This window comes from Anolis carolinensis, chromosome 3 (assembly GCF_035594765.1).
Source record: "Anolis carolinensis isolate JA03-04 chromosome 3, rAnoCar3.1.pri, whole genome shotgun sequence".
NCBI lineage: Eukaryota > Metazoa > Chordata > Lepidosauria > Squamata > Dactyloidae > Anolis > Anolis carolinensis.
In genome coordinates, this window is record NC_085843.1 from 97152842 (window position 1) to 97173450 (window position 20609).

At 38.5% G+C, this 20609-nt stretch overlaps 1 protein-coding gene across 9 annotated transcripts in view; it reads left to right on the top strand.

Annotated features, from left to right (window-relative positions):
- Positions 1-20609, top strand: part of map7d2 (MAP7 domain containing 2) — an 87994-nt gene that overhangs the window by 26252 nt on the left and 41133 nt on the right. For all 9 annotated transcript variants that reach the window (XM_016992397.2, XM_016992398.2, XM_016992399.2 and 6 more), the window contains exon 2: positions 19647-19724. In XM_016992397.2, coding sequence (XP_016847886.2) covers positions 19647-19724 — 78 coding nt within the window. The remainder of the gene's footprint in view (positions 1-19646; positions 19725-20609) is intronic.

The window sequence follows — 20609 nt, forward strand, 5'->3', positions numbered from 1 at the left end:
GGGAAATGATCCTAAGAAAACACTATTCAGTTTATTTATTTTAACTTTTCCTTATGACCTACATACACTATGCTTAGTAATGTAGATGTTTCCAGGAATTCTCAGAAAGAGCATTGAAGTTCAAGAGGGCTTATTGGTAAAGAAGAACTAGGTCAACTAGTTCTCATTGATTTCAATAGATTACTTAACAATATTACCACAAGTTCAACACACTTGACTATTTCTGGTGAGCAAAGCACGGTAAATTTCTGGTGATTATGATCTTCACCTGTCCTTCAGTATGGCACCTTTAAAAACATGTTACAGACATCTCTTCTTCTGCATCTATAATATTACAGTGCCAACAAACATGTCTATGATATAAATAAATTATATGATAATAGCTTTAAAAACTGCAAACATTAAAATCTAATAATTTAGATATCCGCATTCTGTGAAATATGAGATACGAAAATATAAACCAGCCTTTCTTTTTCTTTTGATCCTGGAGGAATTCTTGAAATAATTTTCAGGTTTCAGGGAAATCATGCATAAAAATATATATCTACAGCTCATAAAACATTTTTTTCCTCTTTGCAATCTCCCACAGAATCCCTCACAACCTCTCATAGAACTTAAGGGTTTAGGAAACCCTGGTTGAGTAACCCTACCAAATGATGACATCTAAGACTTGTTACTTCACTATTTGAATAGAAAACAATAACTGGTTGCCTATTCATATTTCTGCAGGAAAACTGTTTTACTTTCTATTCTGTTGAAGAGCATGTATTAATTGAATCACTGCATTCATAATTTAATGTCAGAAATGTACAACTTCTCTGAAAAACAATAAAATATTTGAAGTATTTGACCTGGACATTTAATGTTGCTGTCCTTTAAAATAAACCTAGTATGGTACCAGAGAGGAGTAGGAAGAAAATATAAGAGCCCTACACATCACTTTCATGTGTATAACACAGGTGTATCATTTGTCTCTGTACACTGGATTTCATTCAGCTGAATGTACATTGGAATATATATCTTAGACAGTTGGATATTCTATTAGTAGTACATTTACTATGTGGAGTGTTCATTCTTTGTTTTTAAAACTGAATTCACAAACTTCAGACTAACAGACTGGAAAGCACCTAGTACCTCAATAATATGTTGTATAAAATTAACTATTCCCTCTAACTCTGAATTGTGAGTCCCTAATTCAAATGAAAGATTATGCACATGTGAAATGAAACAACTAGGTCAGGTGAGTCTTGTAAAGACAAACAATAATATTGTGATTAGTTTAAAGACCATTTGAAAACTTCTTCCAGAGGCATTGTTAATTGACTTTTCTATCATGAAACAATTTGAATCTCTAATTATGTTAATCACTAATTGTATAATTTGCTCACAAGTGACATAAAATATATTGGCACTTGCAATAATTTATTTCTTGTGTGCCTTCAAGTCATTTTTGACTTATGGTGACCCTATCTCAGTGATTTCCTGGCAAAATGTATTGGGAGGGGATTTTCTCTGTGGCTGAGAAAATGTGACTTGCCCAGAATTACCCAGTGAGTTTCCACCAGCAAGTGGGTATTTGAACCCTAGTCTCCAGACAGAGTTGTACGAGTAGTCTAACAATCAAACCACTACGCCATAGTCTAAGTAGAGTGAAAAAGATAAGGTAAGTCCTAAGTGAAGCTAGTCCAGGGCTGAAAGAGGCAAGTGTAATATGTGTGAGTAATTACTGCTAGGTTCGTTTTAACTCTTTCTCCCTCTGTGGTAGCAGCATTTTAGCTTCTTGAGAAGGGTAGTGTTTTATGAGGCTTCTCAGGAAGCCAAAAAGATGTGGAAAGGTGTTGGCACAGCTGTAGTCTTTCCTTCATCCTTCCTAAAGGTCTTCGGTAAATACACATTGCCTACACTAATAACTGTAGAGTTACATTTAGTGGCTTCTTGCTTTATCTTATTGATGTGAGGAAGGAACAGTAAATTTATCTAAGTTATCTACCAAAATGTGAAGTTTTACTATAGTCCTTTAACTTTCCATTAGAGAATTTGGTATTAGATGTTCAGTTGGCATGCTAATTGATTCAAAGTCAAGACCTGGAATGATTGTGTTTAATACTCTTTCCTAGCTTTACTAACTGTAACAAACCCCTCTAATTAGTTCTGTTCAGTGAACCTTCACTATGCATAGAGTTATGCTTCTTTCAAGGCTTTGCTTCAAGCTCTTGGCCTCATCTGACCATTCTCACTTTTTGTATTGATTTGATTCCATTATTCATCAGCAGCATAGTTCTTAATCTGGTAGGTTTTGATAGTATTCGCTGAAAATAATGTCAGTTTCTTTTGTACTAGCTCACTGACAATTCTTTTAATTTTCCCACACCTACTTCTACTAACAATGAGGTTAAAGGCAGCCTCTGAGAAGGAGCAGGGAAGGCAAACTAACCTTAGTTATAGATTGGACAGCTGAGCATAAGTTGGATATTTCAAGTCTTATTGCCGAAGTATGACCATTTATAATATACGTATATATATTTCAGCTGCAACTTTTGGAAAGGAAAGGACTACCAATGTTTTTCAGACTTGCATTTTGTGGATACACTATTTTATTTGTTTGCTATCATGCTTATTTTTAAGTGATCAATTTCATTTCTCACATTATTTTCTTAATGTTTCCTTTGCTCCCTATACTTTATTCCCTGGTCTTTGGCTACACTAGTGAACGTGCCAACTCACAAAGTCTGAGATACTGTTGTGGTTTGTTTATTCTGACATAAAGATGCCAGAATAATGTTGCTATCCTCTATCCAATCTGTGCCATTGGGCCTGGAATAAAATGGCGAAATCCTGAGATGGTAAAATTGATATCTCTATTTCAAGGAGCCCCAGTGGCGAAGTGCATTAAAGCGCTGAACTGCTGAATTTGCAGACTGAAAGGTCCCAGGTTCAAACCCCGGGAGGAGCGGGAGCGGCCGCTGTTAGCTCCAGCTCCTGCCAACCTATCAGTTTGAAAACATGCCAATATGAGTAGATCAATAGGTACCGCTCCAGCGGGAAGGTAGCAGCGCTCCATGCAGTCATGCCGGCCACATGACCTTGGAGGTGTCTAAGGACAACGCCGGCTCTTCGGCTTAGAAATGGAGATGAGCACCAACCCCCAGAGTCAGACATGACTGGACTTAACGTCAGGGGAAATCTTTACCTTTTTACCTATTTCAAATTGCTAGCAAGGGGTATCGTTTGTTTTCCTCCTACAGAAAATAAAAATGTTCCTACTAGTAGAAAGTGAAATGTAGCATGATGTGGACTGGCATAGAACCCTTTCCCTAATGTGTGTTGGATTTTACTTGCCTGCAGGGTTTTTGGTTGGTAACCTTTCAAAAATGATATCCCTCATTTAGCACTCAACATCGAACGCTAAATTCTACCTATCAAGATTCTGCTGAATGTACAGACCAAGTCTGAGTGTATTGACAGAAAGATTGATTGATTTCTTCCTAAGGAGTCCACCACCCTTCTGCTCCGTTTCCCCTGGAAATACTTAGAAACAGATTATTATTATTTTTTTGCAAATAGAACAAGGAGCTGCCAGACACACACCCTATTTTCATGATGGATGGTTTACAACAATATCTGCCACAGAAAGGAAAACCAAAATGCCAGATAACATTTTTAGGATCAGATTTATCCTGATTATTTAAATTTTCTTTGCTCTTAAATGGTAAACATACTTCCTTTTTTCCACTCTTGAACTGATATTATTGTTGTGTGCTTTTAAGTCATTTTTGACTTAATGGGGACTGTAAGGCGATTTCTTGGCAATGATCACAGGGATTTCATGACAAGATTTGTTTAAAAGAGTTTTGACTTTGCCTTTCACTGAGACTGAGACAATGTGACATGGCCAAGGTCACCCAGTGGGTTTCCATAGCTGAATGGAGGTCATGGTCCAACACTTAAACCACAGCACCATGCTGGCTTTCATTACCCTGAGATGGCAAGGATGAAATTATCTGGCATACTCTGGCAAACCACAAATCCATAAAGTTTAAGTTGTTTAGCCACCCAAAAGGGTATAAAATATGGCAAGTACCGAGATCCCTAGATACTTTATCTGGCAAAACTCAGGTAGTTTGAGAGAGAAAGCTGTGTAGTTTCTGGAAGTATCTGGTGAAGGCATATTTTTTAGCATCACCAAGTTGAATCCTAGCTATGTCATTGTTTTTGCAGCATTATGTGCATCAAGAAATTTGCTGCAAAGTAAAACCAAAAAGCAGAGACTGAGAGACATAATGCTGAATTGTGAACAGTCACTGATGTATTCTTAACAAAAGAAATTGCAATTGGCGGTGAGAAGAACAACATTGAAACTGCCACCAACAATAATGATTGAAGCTAAATTGGGAAGTCGTGTTGCAAATACATTTTGCCCCATGGTCCACAACACACTATGGCCATGACTAGTATCTAGTTATTCAAAACATACTTGATAGTTTAGGAGAAATTAAAATATAATGAACTTTTAAAGCATGCACATATTATCATAGTTGTTACATACCTAGAAACATCGTAAATTGTATTTAAAATTAAGTGTTTCTTATGGAGTTTAACCTGATGTCAGTTTTGGTGGATTACTTCACTTTCATGTCAAAAAATGTTGACTAAATATCAGTGACTTCAAAATGTGGTCATTTCCACTATGTTGGCTATTGCGGCTATTGCAGTGTAAATTGATGGAAAGGTAGGTAATGATAGTGTGAATGAATTATCAAAATTTGGTTGAGATACTGCTTGCAGTTCTGGATGAATGTTGCACTAGAGCCCTGAAACACCTTTTAACCACTAACCACATTATGTCCAGGAAATCCAGCAAGTAAAAGTTTATTAAGAGAAGAATATATAAATAATAAGCAAATCCAAAAAAGACAAGCAAAGTTCAAAAGGTTATTTCAACGATAGCCAAGATTTCAAAATCCTTTCAAACACAGTCTCAAGAGTCAGTCCACAGATATATCTATAATCATGATAGCATGAATCCAAGGCAAGCAACCTATGCCACACATGAAACTAGAAACAGGAACAAACTTAGGAACTTGAACACATGAATCCAAAAACATAGGACCAGGAACTGAGAGCTATTCACCTGAATACAGCGTTGCTCTCACAAAGCATTGTGCCAGCAGAAATCCATTTAAAAGGCCCCAGTCCCTCCCATGACATCATTCCTCACATACCTTCTTTTCCTCTCCTTATCTCTAAGCTGCTGGAAAAAGCGAGTCTGTCTTTGTTGAATGCTCTGAAGTTCCAAGTGCCTTGACCTGGACCAACATTTGTCTCCCACAGATTCTCATGAAAACTGATGTCGTTTTCTCCAGTCTCATGGGAACTGTCAGGAGATTCCAAAACAACTCTCTCCGGGCCACTTCTATTCTCCTCTGGGCCCTCCGAATCTATTCCAGCATCCCCTTCCTCATCTTCTGAGCACTCAGAATCTGACCAGGCTACAATAAGAAACTCTAATTTTTGCTTCTCATAGATTTAGCATAAGAATTTGGTTAACTAGTTAAAATTCATGATTAAACCAGTTTTTTTTAACTTGAAAAACTTTGGGGGATGTTAAACCTGTAACTCCTCCCCCCCCCCCTTGGCTACAGGCTTGGGTGTAGGGTAGTAATGGCCATACCTGGCTCAGAGGAGGTTGCCTTTCCTGCACCTCTTGGTGGCAGGGAAACACATGGTGGCATCTGCCCATTTAGATTCCATACATATTATCCCAATGCCGCTGTGGTGCAGTGGGTTAAACCCTTGTGCCAGTTGAACTGCTGACCTGAACATTGGCAGCTGGAATCCACAAGATGGAATGAGCTCCTATCTGTCAGCTCTAGCTTCATGCGGAAACATGAGAGAAGCTCCATGTAGGATGGTAACATGTCTGGGATTTTCCTGGGCAACGTCTTTGAAGACGGCTGATTCTCTCACACCAGAAGTGCCTTGCCTCAATTTGTTTCTGACATGACAAAAAAAATCCCAATGATTCCAGTATTGGGCTTATTGATCAACAGGCTTATTCATTGATATTTGGAATTGGACCCATGTGTGAGACAACTTTACCAGCAGCTATACCCAATAGAAATTGTGGTCCATCTCTTCCATTTAGGATGTGTGTACATATGTTATTTTAAGCATAGTGCGCTTGCAATGGTTACACAGACCATACGGATGCTATGCTTATTTAGAAAGGTGCAAATTTTAGTATATTTTGCCTGAAATAGAGTACTTCACTGTGTTGCTAGGCAATAAGGCTTTATAATTTTTAAAACTGGGATACTTCAGACACACCAAAATGCTATAATTGCTTTAGAAACAGAAAAATATAAATCCTTCACACCAGCATGGTTATCACATTTAGGCCAAAGTCAAAGGCTATGATTTTGTGTTGTCTTTTACAGTTATTCAGACTGCATAAGGCATTGAAGACAATGAACTGAGACCATATATCATATCTGACCATCCAAGTGCCCCTGAAACAATAATTGAAAGGAGAGGGAAGACAGCAAAAATAACATACCAGACAAATGGGGGCAATCTTTATGGTGACTCTATTCAGTATATTTGTGAATAATTGATCAATATAACATATCTCTCTAAAATTGAAATGCACTCAGCTGTACAGAATAACAATCTAGGTCAGGATGAAGTACTGAATATCTCCCACCTTACAGATAAAAAAACACTACATACAATATGACCCCCAGGACAATGAGAAATACGTTCCAAGCCTGTCCTACTCCTGTGGATTCCTGAAACCATGCATAATAGCAAACATTATATTTTGGCTATCCTTGGGTTGGAGGCATATCATAGAAGTAGGAACTAGAGAGGCACACAAACACTTCATACAGGAAATATTTTTGGAGTTTGGGTAAGTAAAACCATGGATTATAGGGTTGTACTGTATTCCAGAACACTCACAAATACATGCTCTTCTGATATGTGAAAAAATTCTAAAATTGCAGCTCTTCCCTGCCTATTTTGTCACATTTTCCTGTATGCGTAACAATATTCACATCTGTGCTTAGAGATATGTTCAATTATTAAAATACAGTGTAAAGTTTGCCCCGTTTTTGGTATAATGTATGATATACTGGGTGTTGTTTGAGCCTGTACCTAATGAGCGGTAGGGGGTCCATTGAGTCTTCTCCATTTTTAATTGCAGGAATCTTACTAACACTACTTCAAAGAAGATTCTCCTGTTTTCCTCCTTGATTTTCCTACCGTATCAGCCTTAACAACAGTTCCATAACCCTCTCTTGTTTTCTATCAATTTTAAAAGATATTTCCTAATAAGATATCATTTCCCTTTCACACTTTTCTGATTGTAACAATTGACCCATTTGAAATTTCATCTTGAGATTTGGCACAGCAATTTTGACTACAGCCAAAGCTACTTGTTAGATTTTGAATCTTTACACTTAAACACTTCTCTTAGTCCTTCAGGTGACACTCCTATTAACATTTTGTTTTTTAACATACACTCCTAGCTTTTGTCTCCCCCCCCCCCCCCCCCCACACACACACACAAATCCAGCATTCTTAAACCATTGTTGCCGTGCTTGAATTTTTGGACCAGTTTCAAACCAATCTGCTGCAGATCTCCCTTATGGCCACATGGTGGCACTCTGATCCTATTGATTCAAAAGCTCTAGCAACCCAAATTTAAACAGATAATTAACTACCAATTAAAATCAAGTTTTGCACTCGAAAAGGAATTCGTATAAATGTTTTTGTTTGGTGTATCTTAGTAGTACTGCAGAATTAATTTCATGACTGAACTACAAGAATTTGAAATGAAACATGATATAAAAAGAAACTTAGTATGGTTATATGTTATAATAACTTGGTTTATTTATGAACTTTGCAGAGCAATACTATACAGTTCTTCCTCTGTATCTAAAGATTCTGCATCCATGGATTCAACCATCTGCAGCTTGAGATATATATATATATATATATATATATATATATATTTCCAAAAACAAATCTAAATTTTATAGAAGGGACATCATTCTACTATTAAATTCTATATAATGGGATTTTTGTATCCATGGGGGAATCCTGGAAAAAAAACCTCAGCAGATACCAAGGGCCCATTGTATATACCCATATTTATTCAAGTTTAATGCATCATCAAATCTAATGCACACCTCGATTTTTCAAAACCCAGAAAGCAAAAAGAAAAAAAATTGCTGCCAAATGTAATATGTAGTGGCAAAAAGTGTGCTGTTTGTAATTTGGCCAAAAATGTGTGCATTACTGTTGCTGCCTGCTTAGAATTCCTTCATTATACACAACTAGCTGTGCCCGGCCACGCGTTGCTGTGGCGAAGTATGGTGGTATGGGAAATAAAGTATTGAGGAATTGGTGGTAGTTAAGGTAAAGGGTAAAGGTTTTCCCCAGACATTAAGTCCAGTCGTGTCTTACTCTGGAGGTTGGTGCTCATCTCCATTTCTAAGCCGAAGAGCCGGCGTTGTCCGTAGACTCCTCCAAAGTCATGTGGGATGACTGCATGGAGCGGCGTTACCTTCCCGCCGGAGCAGTACCTATTGATGCACTCACATTTGCATGTTTTTGAACTTCTGGGTTGGCAGAAGCTGGGGCTAACAGTGGGGGCTCTCTCCGCTCCCCCAATTCAAACCTGTGGCCTTTCGGTCCAGAATTTCAGCAGCTCAGCGCTTTAACACGCTGCGCCATCAGGGGATATTATTTCCTAAAGGTTGTGAATATACAATATTTCTGATTGGTTTTTTATTTGTTTGTTGGAGGCAAGTATGAATGCTGCAATTAGGAAAAATGATTAGGATGTAATGGCCTTGCAGCTTTAAAGCCTGGCTGTTTCCTCCCTGAGTGAATTTTTTGTTGGGAGGTGTTAGCTGGCCCTGATTGTTTCCTGTCTGGAATTCCCTTGTTTTCAGAGTGGTGTTGTTTGCGATATTTTATGTGCTTCTACTGTCTGTGGCCCTGAGAAAACAGAGGATTTTCCAGACTTTGATGATGGGAATACTTTGTTGGGAGGTGTTAGCTGGCCCTGATTGTTTCCTGTCTGGAATTCCCTTGTTTTCAGAGTGGTGTTGTTTGCGATATTTTATGTGCTTCTACTGTCTGTGGCCCTGAGAAAACAGGATTTGCCAGACTTTGATGATGGGAATACTTTGTTGGGAGGTGTTAGCTGGCCCTGATTGTTTCCTGTGTGGAATTCCCCTGTTTATTTACTGTCCTGGTTTTAGAGATTATATTGTTCTGCATTATTCTATCCCAGTAATTATTTCATATTAAAGAAGAATCTCACTTATCCAACATTCGCTTATACAATGTTCTGGATTATCCAACGCAGTCTGCCTTTTCATAATCAATGCTTTTGTAGTCAGTGTTTTAAATTCATTGTGATATTTTAGTGGTAAATTTGTAAATACAGTACAGTAGAGTCTCACTTATCCAACATAAACGGGCCGGCAGAACGTTGGATAAGCGAATATGTTGGATAATGAGGAATTAAGGATAACCCTATTAAACATCAAATTAAGTTATGATTTTACAAATTAAGCACCAAAACATCATGTTAGACAACAAATTTGTCAGAAAAAGTAGTTCAGTACACAGTAATGCTATATAGTAATTACTGTATTTATGAATTTAGCACCAAAATATCACGATATATTGAAAGCATTGACTACAAAAATGCGTTGGATAATCCAGAATGTTGGATAAGCGAGTGTTGGATAAGTGAGACTCTACTGTAAATACTACATAGCATTACTGCGCATGGAACTACTTTTTCTGTCAAATTTGTTATATAATATGATGTTTTGGTGCTTAATTTGTATAACGATTACCTAATTTGATGTTTAATTGGCTTTTCCTGAATCCCTTCTTATTATCCAACATATTCACTTATCCTGCTGGCCTGTTTACGTTGGATACTGTATATTGATAATCTTAAATTATCTGCTTAGAACTGGATTATATGAGGCCCCTTCTTCACAGCTGTATAAAATGCACACTGAAGTGGATTATATGGCAGTGTGGAGTCAAGATAATCCAGTGCAAAGCAGATGATATAAGATTATAAATGGGTTATATAGCTGTGTTGAAGGGCCTTGAGTCTACACTGCCATATAATCCAGTGCAAATTAGATAATCTGTGGAAGAAGCCTCAGTGAGGCCTAAATCTGCCTGTCCCCGAACTGAAGCCTGGCTGTCCCTTGGTTGCTAGGCAACCAAGTGGGCAGAGATTAGCCCTCTAAACTGGCAGCAATTGGATAAAAAAAATTATTGCTCTCCCTCTAATTAGGACTTTATTTTTCTTTTCTTTTTGTTGTATCAACCTTGAGGCGTGGATGATGGGTTGTGTTGTCAAATTTTGAGGTTGGGGGGCCTGTACTTTTGTTGTTTTGTGAATTGCCGTGATGCCATCACTCTTTTATATATATAGATTGTGTTAGAACACCAAACCTTCCAACAATGGAAAATATAAACCTTAGGCTGTATCTATGCTGTAGAATGAATTCACTTAAATTGCCTTGGTTCAAAGCTGTGGAATCATGGGAGCAGTAGTTTTACAAGGACTTGAACCTTCTCCGCCAAGGAATGTGGATGCCTCACTGAACTACACTGAATATCATTGAGCCCATGCCATTTATTTAATTAGAGATTACATCCCTCAAAGAGGAGATCCAGATGCAGTTCCGAAAGCGCCTTCCTCTTTTGCTTTGGTTTAGCACAGTGATTTTGCTTTAGTTTAGCACAGCGATCCAGGGGGGTGGTGATGGCACCTATTAGGACATGGGGGCGGGGCCAGAGGAGGGGCGTGGCTTCTTCCCAAGAGCCCGAGACAGGGCTGAGCCTCTATACTTCTCCTGAGAGGTCTTTTAGGACTAAAGGGCGAGGGTAGGGGTGGGGGCAGGGCCTCTTCCCAAGAGTGCGAGACAGGGCTGAGGCGCTTGTTAGAACATGGGGCGGGGTATAGAGGTTCAGCTCCGTCAGGCACTTGGGAAGAGGCCCCGCCCCCTCCTCTAACCCCGCCTCCTGTGTCCTGGAAGGCGCCGCCTTCCAGGACACAGGGATAGAAGCTCAGGCCTGCCTCAGAGCTCGTAACTCCGCCCATCCCAGTCCTGGCTGCCCATTTGTGGCCCCTCCCACCTCCCTTCGAAGCTCTGCATCTTGGACTAGGGGAGAGGCTCAGCCCTGCCCTCTTGAGCAGGAGCCACCCTCTAAGCCACGCCCCCCCCCCCTCCAGGGGGCGCTGAGTCATATTTTTCTGGAAAGGAGGCAGGCCAGATAAGTTTGGGAACCGCTGGTTTAGCACTAAGATTACTGTATGACGCAAATCTAATGCGCAGCCCAATTTTGGCAAGATCATTTAGCCAAAAAAGGTGAGCATTAGATTTGAATAAACACATAATTTATTCAGAGGCCCAAGTATGTTTAATTCTTTATCTTAGTTACAAACATGGCAACAGTTGCTTCACTCCCTGTTACCTAAACTGATGTGTTTTGGTATTTGTCTTTGTAGAAGCAGGAAAAAATTGAAAGTATAAACTTCATTATTTTAGTAAACAGAAAGTATTATTTGGATAGAAAGATTTCCTTACGACTAGTATTGATGAATAACAGCATATTTGGAAATTGAATGAAACTTCATTGCAATTTTGAAAACGTTTTGACTCTTCTATAGGTGTGCACAGGAATTATTGTTCTCTCTTACAGAGTATCTTAAATTCACACTCCCAATGTTCACACATTTTGAGAAGCTGAACCTTGTCTTTAAAAATATTCCAGACATCCTAAAAGAGAAAATATTTCATAATATGTTGTTAAAGGCTTTCATGGCTGGAATCACTGGGTTGCTGTGAGTTTTCAAGGCTGTATGGCCATGTTCCAGAAGCATTCTCTCCTGTTGTTTTGCCCACATTTGTGACAGGCATCCTCAGAGGTTGTGAGGTCTGTTGGAAACTAGGAAAGTGGGGTTTATATATCTGTGGAATGTCCAGGATGGGAGAAAAATCTCTTGTCTGTTTAAGGCAATTGTGAATGTCGCAATTGGCCACCTTGAATAGCATTGAATAGCCTTGCAGCTTCAAAGCCTGGCTGCTTCCTGCCTGGGGGAATCCTTTGTTGGAAAGTGTTAGATGGCCCTGATTTCATAATAGTTGTTTGTAGGGGTTTTGCCAAATTTCCAACATTTCAAACTTCTGAAAAATGGTGAGAGTCCTGCAGTGGGGAACATTTTAATCTTAATGTTTATGAATGTTTTTCTTCCTGACAATCACATTTCATTACATAGGTAACAGGAGTTACGCTTTAAAACAGAGGTGGATACAATTAAACTTGCTCAGTCTCATTTGGGAGATCATTCCACATGTTGAATTCCACAAAAAAGAATTCTGTGACCAAATGAACTTCTGTCGGCTGCAGTACTGTATACATAAGCAGCTCCACCACTCAGAATGACATAAAGAGAAAATTGAACAAAGAAAACATGTGAATTATTAATACTGGCACTTACAGAATTGTTTATGATAACATAAATATCTGGGCACTAGGTAAAAGATCCTGGCATTTGATATCGTAGTTCAGGTTTCTGATGAAAGACTAGAACTTCTTGGAGCTTTTTACAAGAAATGTGAAATAGAAATCCAATAGATAAATATAACTCACTGATCAATACAATTTACCATTTAGCTTTCTCTGCACCATAGTGACCACTTAAGGGTTAGTGGCTGAGTAGCTTGGGAGTTTAAAGTGTTTCTGTGCTGGTTTTTGAGTACTGTCATGTTTTGTTACAGGTAGAACGATAGCATTAAAAGAGGCCACAAGGGCCACTTAATCCATTTTCTTTCTACCATGTACTTTATTTATTATTTATTTACAGTGTCTACATCTGTCTCACCCCAAAAGGGACTCAGGGCCAATCACCGAACATACATATGCAGCAAACATTAAATGCCATTTATACACTAACAAAACAGACAATTGTACATAGAATTATATAGGCTTTTCTAATCTTCAGCAGTTTGAAGACATGTGCTCAGTTCCAGCCACCCGGGGGGTAGTGCTGTCGCTCCATCTCCCTGCTGAAGAGCTTTGTCAGCTTCCTCCTTGGTCGAATTGCCAGCATTTTTCTAGCATTTCCTTATGGGTGCCTTAAAATACCTCCCTGCTTTTTAAGTGGTACCTATTTATCTACTCACATTTTGCTTTTGAACCATGAGGTAAGCAGAAGCTGGGCTAAAGGCCAGGAGCTCACCCTGATCCGGGCTTCAAACTGTCAGCCTTTCAACTGTTATGATTTACTGGTGGTTTAACCTGCTGTGCTAAAGCCCGGACACACACACACACACACACACACACACACACACACACATATAGGAGCACACAAAGAACTCCCAACAGATGACCACCCAGCCTCCATTTAAAAACCTCCAGAGAAGAGCAATGGGGTAGCGCATTCCTCTTTTAAACAACTCTTACTATTAGGAAGCTTTTCCTAATGTGTACATGAATTTTTTCCTACAATTTGAATCCATTGCTCCTAGTATCTAAATGTATGTGCGTTTGTCATTTTCAATGGATATTGATCTATTCATTCTGTATAAAGTGAAAAGAGCTTTACTAACAGAAAATAGAATCATAGAGTTGAAAGAGACCACATGGGCTATTCCGTCCAATGTCTTGTCATTCAGGAAAACAACATCAAAGCATATCCAACAGATGGCCCTCCAGCCTCTGCGTAAAAATCTCCAGAGAGGGAGACTTGACCACACTCCAAGGCAGCATATTCCACTGCTGAACGTCTCTTTACTGTCAGGAAGTTCTTCCTAATGTTCAGCTGGAATCTTTTTTTTTGTGTGTGTGTGTGTGTAATTTAAACCCATTGCTCCATGCCCTAGTCTCCAGAGCAGCAAGCTTGCCCCTCTTTTCAATGTGACATCCTTTCAGATATTTAAACATAGCTATATATTGCACTGAAAAATGAGCAAGTTAGTGATTCCTAATGTTGTTGTATTGATGCTGCCAAAGTTTATTACATTTTTCATGGAGTATTACAAATTGATTGTGAACAAGGGTGATGTCTTATTTTTGCTATTTGCATGCTTCATCTATATTTATATTATGATTTAAACTACTTCTCTGCTATTATATACAAATATACAGAGTCACAAAGTTTTCTGATGGGGTTGAAAGATCTGGAACCAACCCATCATTATTTTGGATATCTCCAGACAAACACTGAAATTATCTACAGTGTTTGGCTTTCAAATGAACATACTTAAACCAATTTTACTGAAATGGATATTTAGATTTAGATTGACATTTTGAACATTTTTCTTTTAGTTAAAGATAAATGGAAAACTAAAAGTTTTTTTAAAACTGCTGGCTTTAGGCATTAATTTTGTATTAAGTTCAACTGAAAACCGGAAAAGCTGGAGAGATGGTTAACCAAACTTTCCAGTGCTAGTGATAGGAATAATTTCAATGTGCTACATTGTAGTTTGTATCTCTCCATGATAGCAGAAACAAATGCTGCTGTTCATGAAACAAATTCTAAGTACTCTGTCTTCTACTTTTCTTTCATTCAAATCATCATCTTCATCACAGAAAACATTAAGTTTCCCATCAGTCATTTTAGTGTATTGAACTCACTGTTATGCTATGAATTCAAATTTCTTTTGGAAATATACCCCTTTTGCTTCATATGATGCAGTATCATCTCTTTTTTTTCTTCCTGGAAGTAGAACTGCTTGTATTTTAACAATGGGCAGATTGATGTGGAAAAAAAACATTCCCGCAATGGGATTTTCTTTGAATTAACATGAAAGCATTGTCCACATTTGGCTTGTACTATGCATATTAGTGCAAATACTTTTGGTTCAATGTGTTGTCGAAGGCTTTCATGGCCAGAATCACTGAGTTGCTGTGAGTTTTCCGGGCTGTATAGCCATGTTCCAGAAGCATTCTCTCCTGACATTTCGCCCACATCTATGGCAGGCATCCTCAGAGGTGCAAGGTCTGTATACACAGCATATTATTTGAGAACACAGAAATGCTAGACCACTCTAACAACCACATTACACAGAGAAGTCATTGAAATCCACAAGCATGTAGACCAGGGGTCCTCAAACCTTTTAAGTGGAGGGCCGATTCATGGTCCCTCAGATTGTTGAGGGGCCGAATTATCATTTGAAAAAAAAACCCGAACAAATTCCTATGCTCACTGCAAATGTCTTATTTGTAGTGCCAAAAAAACCCCAAAAAACCCCCAGCAACAATTATTTATTTGCTACATTTATACCCCACCATCTCTCACCCCGAAGGGGACTCAGAGCGGCTTACAAGTTGTATGGACATACAATATATTATATTATTAGCATAGCACAATATTAGCATTATATATTACTATATTGTACTATACCATTATACCGTAATATTATTAGTAATATTACATTTAATATATAATATATAAATAATATTATTATATTATACAATATTATTATATTGTATTATTATTATTAGCCACCCTGAGTCCCCTATTGTGTGAGAAGGGCGGGGTAGAAATACTGTTATAAATAAATAAATATTATATTGTATTACATTATAATATTATTATCAATATTATATGTATACACAATATATTATATTACTGTATTACCATATTATTCATTTGCAATATTTCATTTACAATATTAGTAAATGAAAGAACAATACAATATTTAAAAATAAAAATAATTTTAACCAACATACTGTAAACTTATCAGGATTTCAGTGGGAAGTGTGGGCCTGCTTCTGGCCATTGAGATAATCAAGTAGGATTGTTGTTATTGTGTGCCTTAAAGTCATTTCAGGCTTTGGGCGAGCCTAAGTCTAAAACTGAGGGCGGGGGCCAGGTCAATGGCCTTGGAGGGCCTTAGTTTGGGGACCCCTGATGTAGACAATTTCAATAGAAAAGAGGAAACCATGAAAATGAACAAAATCTGGCTATCAGTATTAAAAAAAAACTGTATAATGAGGACAACAAGTGAAGAAGAAAATAGGGGAATTCCAGACATAAAACAATCAGGGCGAGCTAACACCTCCCAACAAAAGACCCCCTCAGTCAGCAAGCAGACAGGCTTTGAATCTGCAAGGCCATTAAATTCTGATCAAGGTGATCAATTGCTACATTCATACTTGCCTCAAACAGACAAGAGTTCTTTCTCCGAACCTGAATTTTCCACAGATATATAAACTCCACTTGCCTAGTTTCTAACAGACCTTCCACTTGCCCTGTCTTCTGAGTGTTGTTCTTTATTTACTGTCTTGATTTTAGAGTTTTTTAATACTGCTAGTCAGTTTTTGGTCATTTTCATGGTTTCTTCCTTTCTGTTGAAATTGTCCTCTGAGGATGTCTGCCATACATGTGGGCAAAACGTCAGGAAAGAATGCTTCTGGTATGTAGCCATACAGCCCAGAAGACTCACAGCAACCCACTCTTAGTTTCTTTAAAGCTCTTCAGATATTTTTTTTTCCTGGATAACCAACTTCAATATTAGTCTGAAAACAGTGCAGATACAGAAAATCCCCAAGAGAGCTTAGTAAAATCAAATTACTGAAATATCAAAGGCAAGGTGACTTAGGGCATTTTGAGCTTCATGGCTATCATAAGTAAGTTTAAAGAAGGAGAGATGTGAGAAGAGTACACAGAGATACTTCTTAGTAGCATGTATGTAGGAAGGAATCCCTTTTTTACTAAAATGCTGCAGCACTGGAGAAGACACACCCTTTGAAGTGAGACGAAGGTGTAAGACCACAAACAGAAAAGTCAGCAGTAAAATCAAAAGGCAGAACAGGCAGCAATGGAAATAGCCACAGCCACACAAGTGTTGAACATAATGCATGAAAGGAAAGTCTGCACATAGCAATAAGCCTCTTACTAGCTGCTTCAAAGAAGACTGTCTGCCAAGAAAAGAGAATGCACTTTAGAAACATAACAATAAATTTGTGCTATTGCTGTGTTTATTAGAACTGGTGCAGGCACGTTTGTAATTGCAGAGGATTCTACTGTTTGAGTACTAAGGGAATATATATATTTTAAAAACCTCCAGAGTTATAGGGCAGTAGACAGTAAACTATAATGGTACTATCACCATGTTTGTTTCCTTTGGGTAAGATAATTTTCTCCTTGACAGACACACACCTGCTGTGTGCACTGATGCATTACAAGAGATGATAGAGAGCTGGTTTACAATCTTTCTCCAAGGAAACAAACAACAACAACACTAGTTTAGAACTATAATAAACACAGTAATAGAGCCAATTTACAACTATTTTACTACAGGCAAATTTAAAAGATGTAAGGAGGAACTGGTGGAAAAAGAGGAGAACATAGACAGATTGCAGAGGGATTGGATATACCAGGACCTAACATCATAATTTTTATCACAAGCATACAATTGAAAATTAAACCAAAATGTGCCATCTCTTTAGGAAATGCCCTTCCTAGAGAGATCAGGCTAGCCCCTTTGCTTCAAGCCTTCCGTTCCAGCTTAAAAACATGGCTTTTAAAGCAAGCCTTTGATCTTATGTAGATTTTAAAGGTTTAGTCCGAGGACTTACTGTGGGCATCACATCGGCACTGGGCTATGCCAGTTGAAACAACTTGTTTTTCTCTGCTGCTATAACTGCATTTTATGAATTTTAATGTTTTACATTGTAATTATGTATGTGTGTGTTTGTAATTCTGTGGTTTTATCCTTTTAGATCTATGTATTGTCTATATGCGGCACTTTGCTGTATTTTGTTAGCTGCTCTGAGTCCCTTGGGGGAGATGGTGGCGGAGTAGAAATAAAGTTTTTTTATTATTATTGATTATTTTATTTAGATATGTGATATGTTTATATATATTTGTAAGGCATTGAATTTTGCCATTTATTATGTTGTAAACCGCTTTGAGCCCCCCCCCCCCCCCCCCAGGGGTGAGAAAAGCGGTATAGAAATGCAGTTTATAATAATAATAATATAGTTCATCCATCTGCATGAGTTCACAGTAATAACACCAAGGTTATACATTGGTACATCACTGCAGTAATCTCTTTCTAGAAAAACAAAAATGTTGTGATCCAGGTTTCTTCAGTTTAAGAGGAAAGCTATGGTCCTTTTAAATTCACTCATGTAACAAAATCATGCACAATTTGAAAAAGGAGAATCGGTTGTGCAGCTGTAAGTTGTGGAACACAATGCTTGGATCTAGGCTAATAAAACTTCATTTTAATTTTGGATGTGTGTTATTTGTTGAAAGTCTTATTCTTCTCCATATGAAATTTTGTGACTGATGTATTCTGTTAATTATAAATCTTTCATGCAATCTAGTCCTGAAAGTTGGACAATTTTTGAAAATAAATTATCAAAGAGATTACTTGTGGCATAAAAATTACTATATGTCCAGGAAAGCTGGAATATGCTTCAACTGGTTTTGTGGTATAGCCACTTCTAATGTCAGGTTTGTGTTCATTAATGGTCTTGCGTAGAGGTTGCCCTGCTTGTCCAATGTACAGTATAGAGGGGCATTGCTGGCATAAGATGGCATATATCATGTTGGAGAAGAACACTGCTATTGTGATATTATTAGCTTTTATTTTGTTGCTTTCAGAATAGACATGAGGACAGAGTTGATAGCTGAATATGTTGGCAGAGTCTTGTCCCTGTATTACTATTCAACTTATGTATCCTGTTATAAGTGAGTAATTTAAGATCTGGCGGCAATCTGTAGTCCAATAAAGGTCTGTCTCACAGAGCTTGTGTGATGACTGAGCTGTTCTTAAACACTTGTTATAGCTCATTGATGCATCTGAGGGTCCCAGCCAGGAACTGTAGGTGATCACTAGTGATATTCTGTCATTTTATATTTTTGACTTCTTTGTAATAGATTTTTATTATTTATGTATTTATTTATTTTGTGGCAAAAACATTGCATAATAAATAAGTTTAAAAGTGATAAAATAAAGGAATTACAAGCAGCTAAATAGTTTTAGACCAAAAGCGGGCAATAGCGACCACATTGTCCATAGCTTTAAACTACTACTCTGTACATGAGGCAGGACATTGTGGGGAAGCATACATATGCGGAGTTGTTTGTTCTGCTCCGCAGTCACACAAGGTGGAAGATTCTTCCATGTAGTGCCATCTTGCCAAGTTGTCTTTTGATCTGCGAACTCCGCTTCTGAGTCTGTTTAGGGACTTCCTAGTTGCCCGTTCTTGGTTTGCCCCTGGAGGAAGACCCTCATGGGGGGCCATCCAGTTGGAATTGCCTGGTATAGCTGCCCAGAGGGATACTCTTGCTGTTACTGGAGGAACATTTAAGAGGATTGGTGGTTCTCATGAAGCTTTTCCTTGATTTGATGGTAGATAGTTCTTGTAGTAGATGGTTCCTGGGTATTAATTATGCATCATTGATTTGTTTCTTCATGTCCTCAAATGGGCATTGCAGTTTAAGAAATGCCTTTTGTAAATCCAAAAGCTTTGAGTCAATTGTCTTGTGATTAATAATTTAAAAAATGAACTATCAAAATAGTTTTTAAAACAATATAGCTTTGATACAATTTATTCCCCCCTTCTTTTGATGTTAGCTGTGGATGGATTTCTGAAGACTGATGAAAGACAAAGACTCGCTAGAGAAAGAAGAGAAGAAAGGGAAAAATATCTTGGTAAGTTGCTCTCTTTTCCTTGCATGTAGAAGTGTTCCTCTACTCTACCTCCATAGATTATTCCAGTAATACTGTTACTTATTCATTTATTAGTTATTACAACATTTATATCCCTCCCTTCTCACCCCTGTGGCGGGACTCAGGGTGGCTTACAACCAAGTATAAAACAGCACTTTATAGCACTTTATAGGCTAAAGCCAGCACTTTGAATTGTGCTCGGTAGCAGATCGGCCGCCAGTGGAGCTGACGTAACAGAGGAGTGGTATGCTCCCTGTATGCCGCTCTGGTCAGCAGCCTGGCTGCTGCCCATTGGACTAATTGGAGCTTCCGAACAATCTTCAAAGGCAGCCCATGTAGAGTGCATTGCAGTAATCTGTTTGGGGTGTAACAAGAGCATGGACCACTGTGGCCAGGTCAGACTTCCCAAGGTATGGGCGCAACTGGCGCACAAGTTTTAACTGTGCAAAGTCTCCCCTAGCCACCATTGATACCTGGGATTCCAGGCTCAGCGATGAATCCAGGAGAACCCCCAAGCTGCGAACCTGCACCTTCAGGGGGAGTGTGACCCCATCCAGCACAGGCTGTAACCCTATGCCCTGTTCAGCTTTGCGACTGACCAGGAGGACCTCTCTCTTGTCTGGATTCAATTTGTTTGCCCTCATCCAGTCTGACACAGCTGTCGAGCACTGGTTCAGGACCTGGACAGCCTCCTTAGTGATAGGTGGGAAGGAGTGACAGAGTTGGACATTATCTGCAAACAGATGATGTTTAGTCAAGTCATGTCATTTTGGATAGGTTGGCGTAAGAATGCTATAAGCCAAAACAAATGCAGTTTAGAAACTTTTCCAGGCATTATACTCAAGCTCAGCTTGGCTACATGTTGAC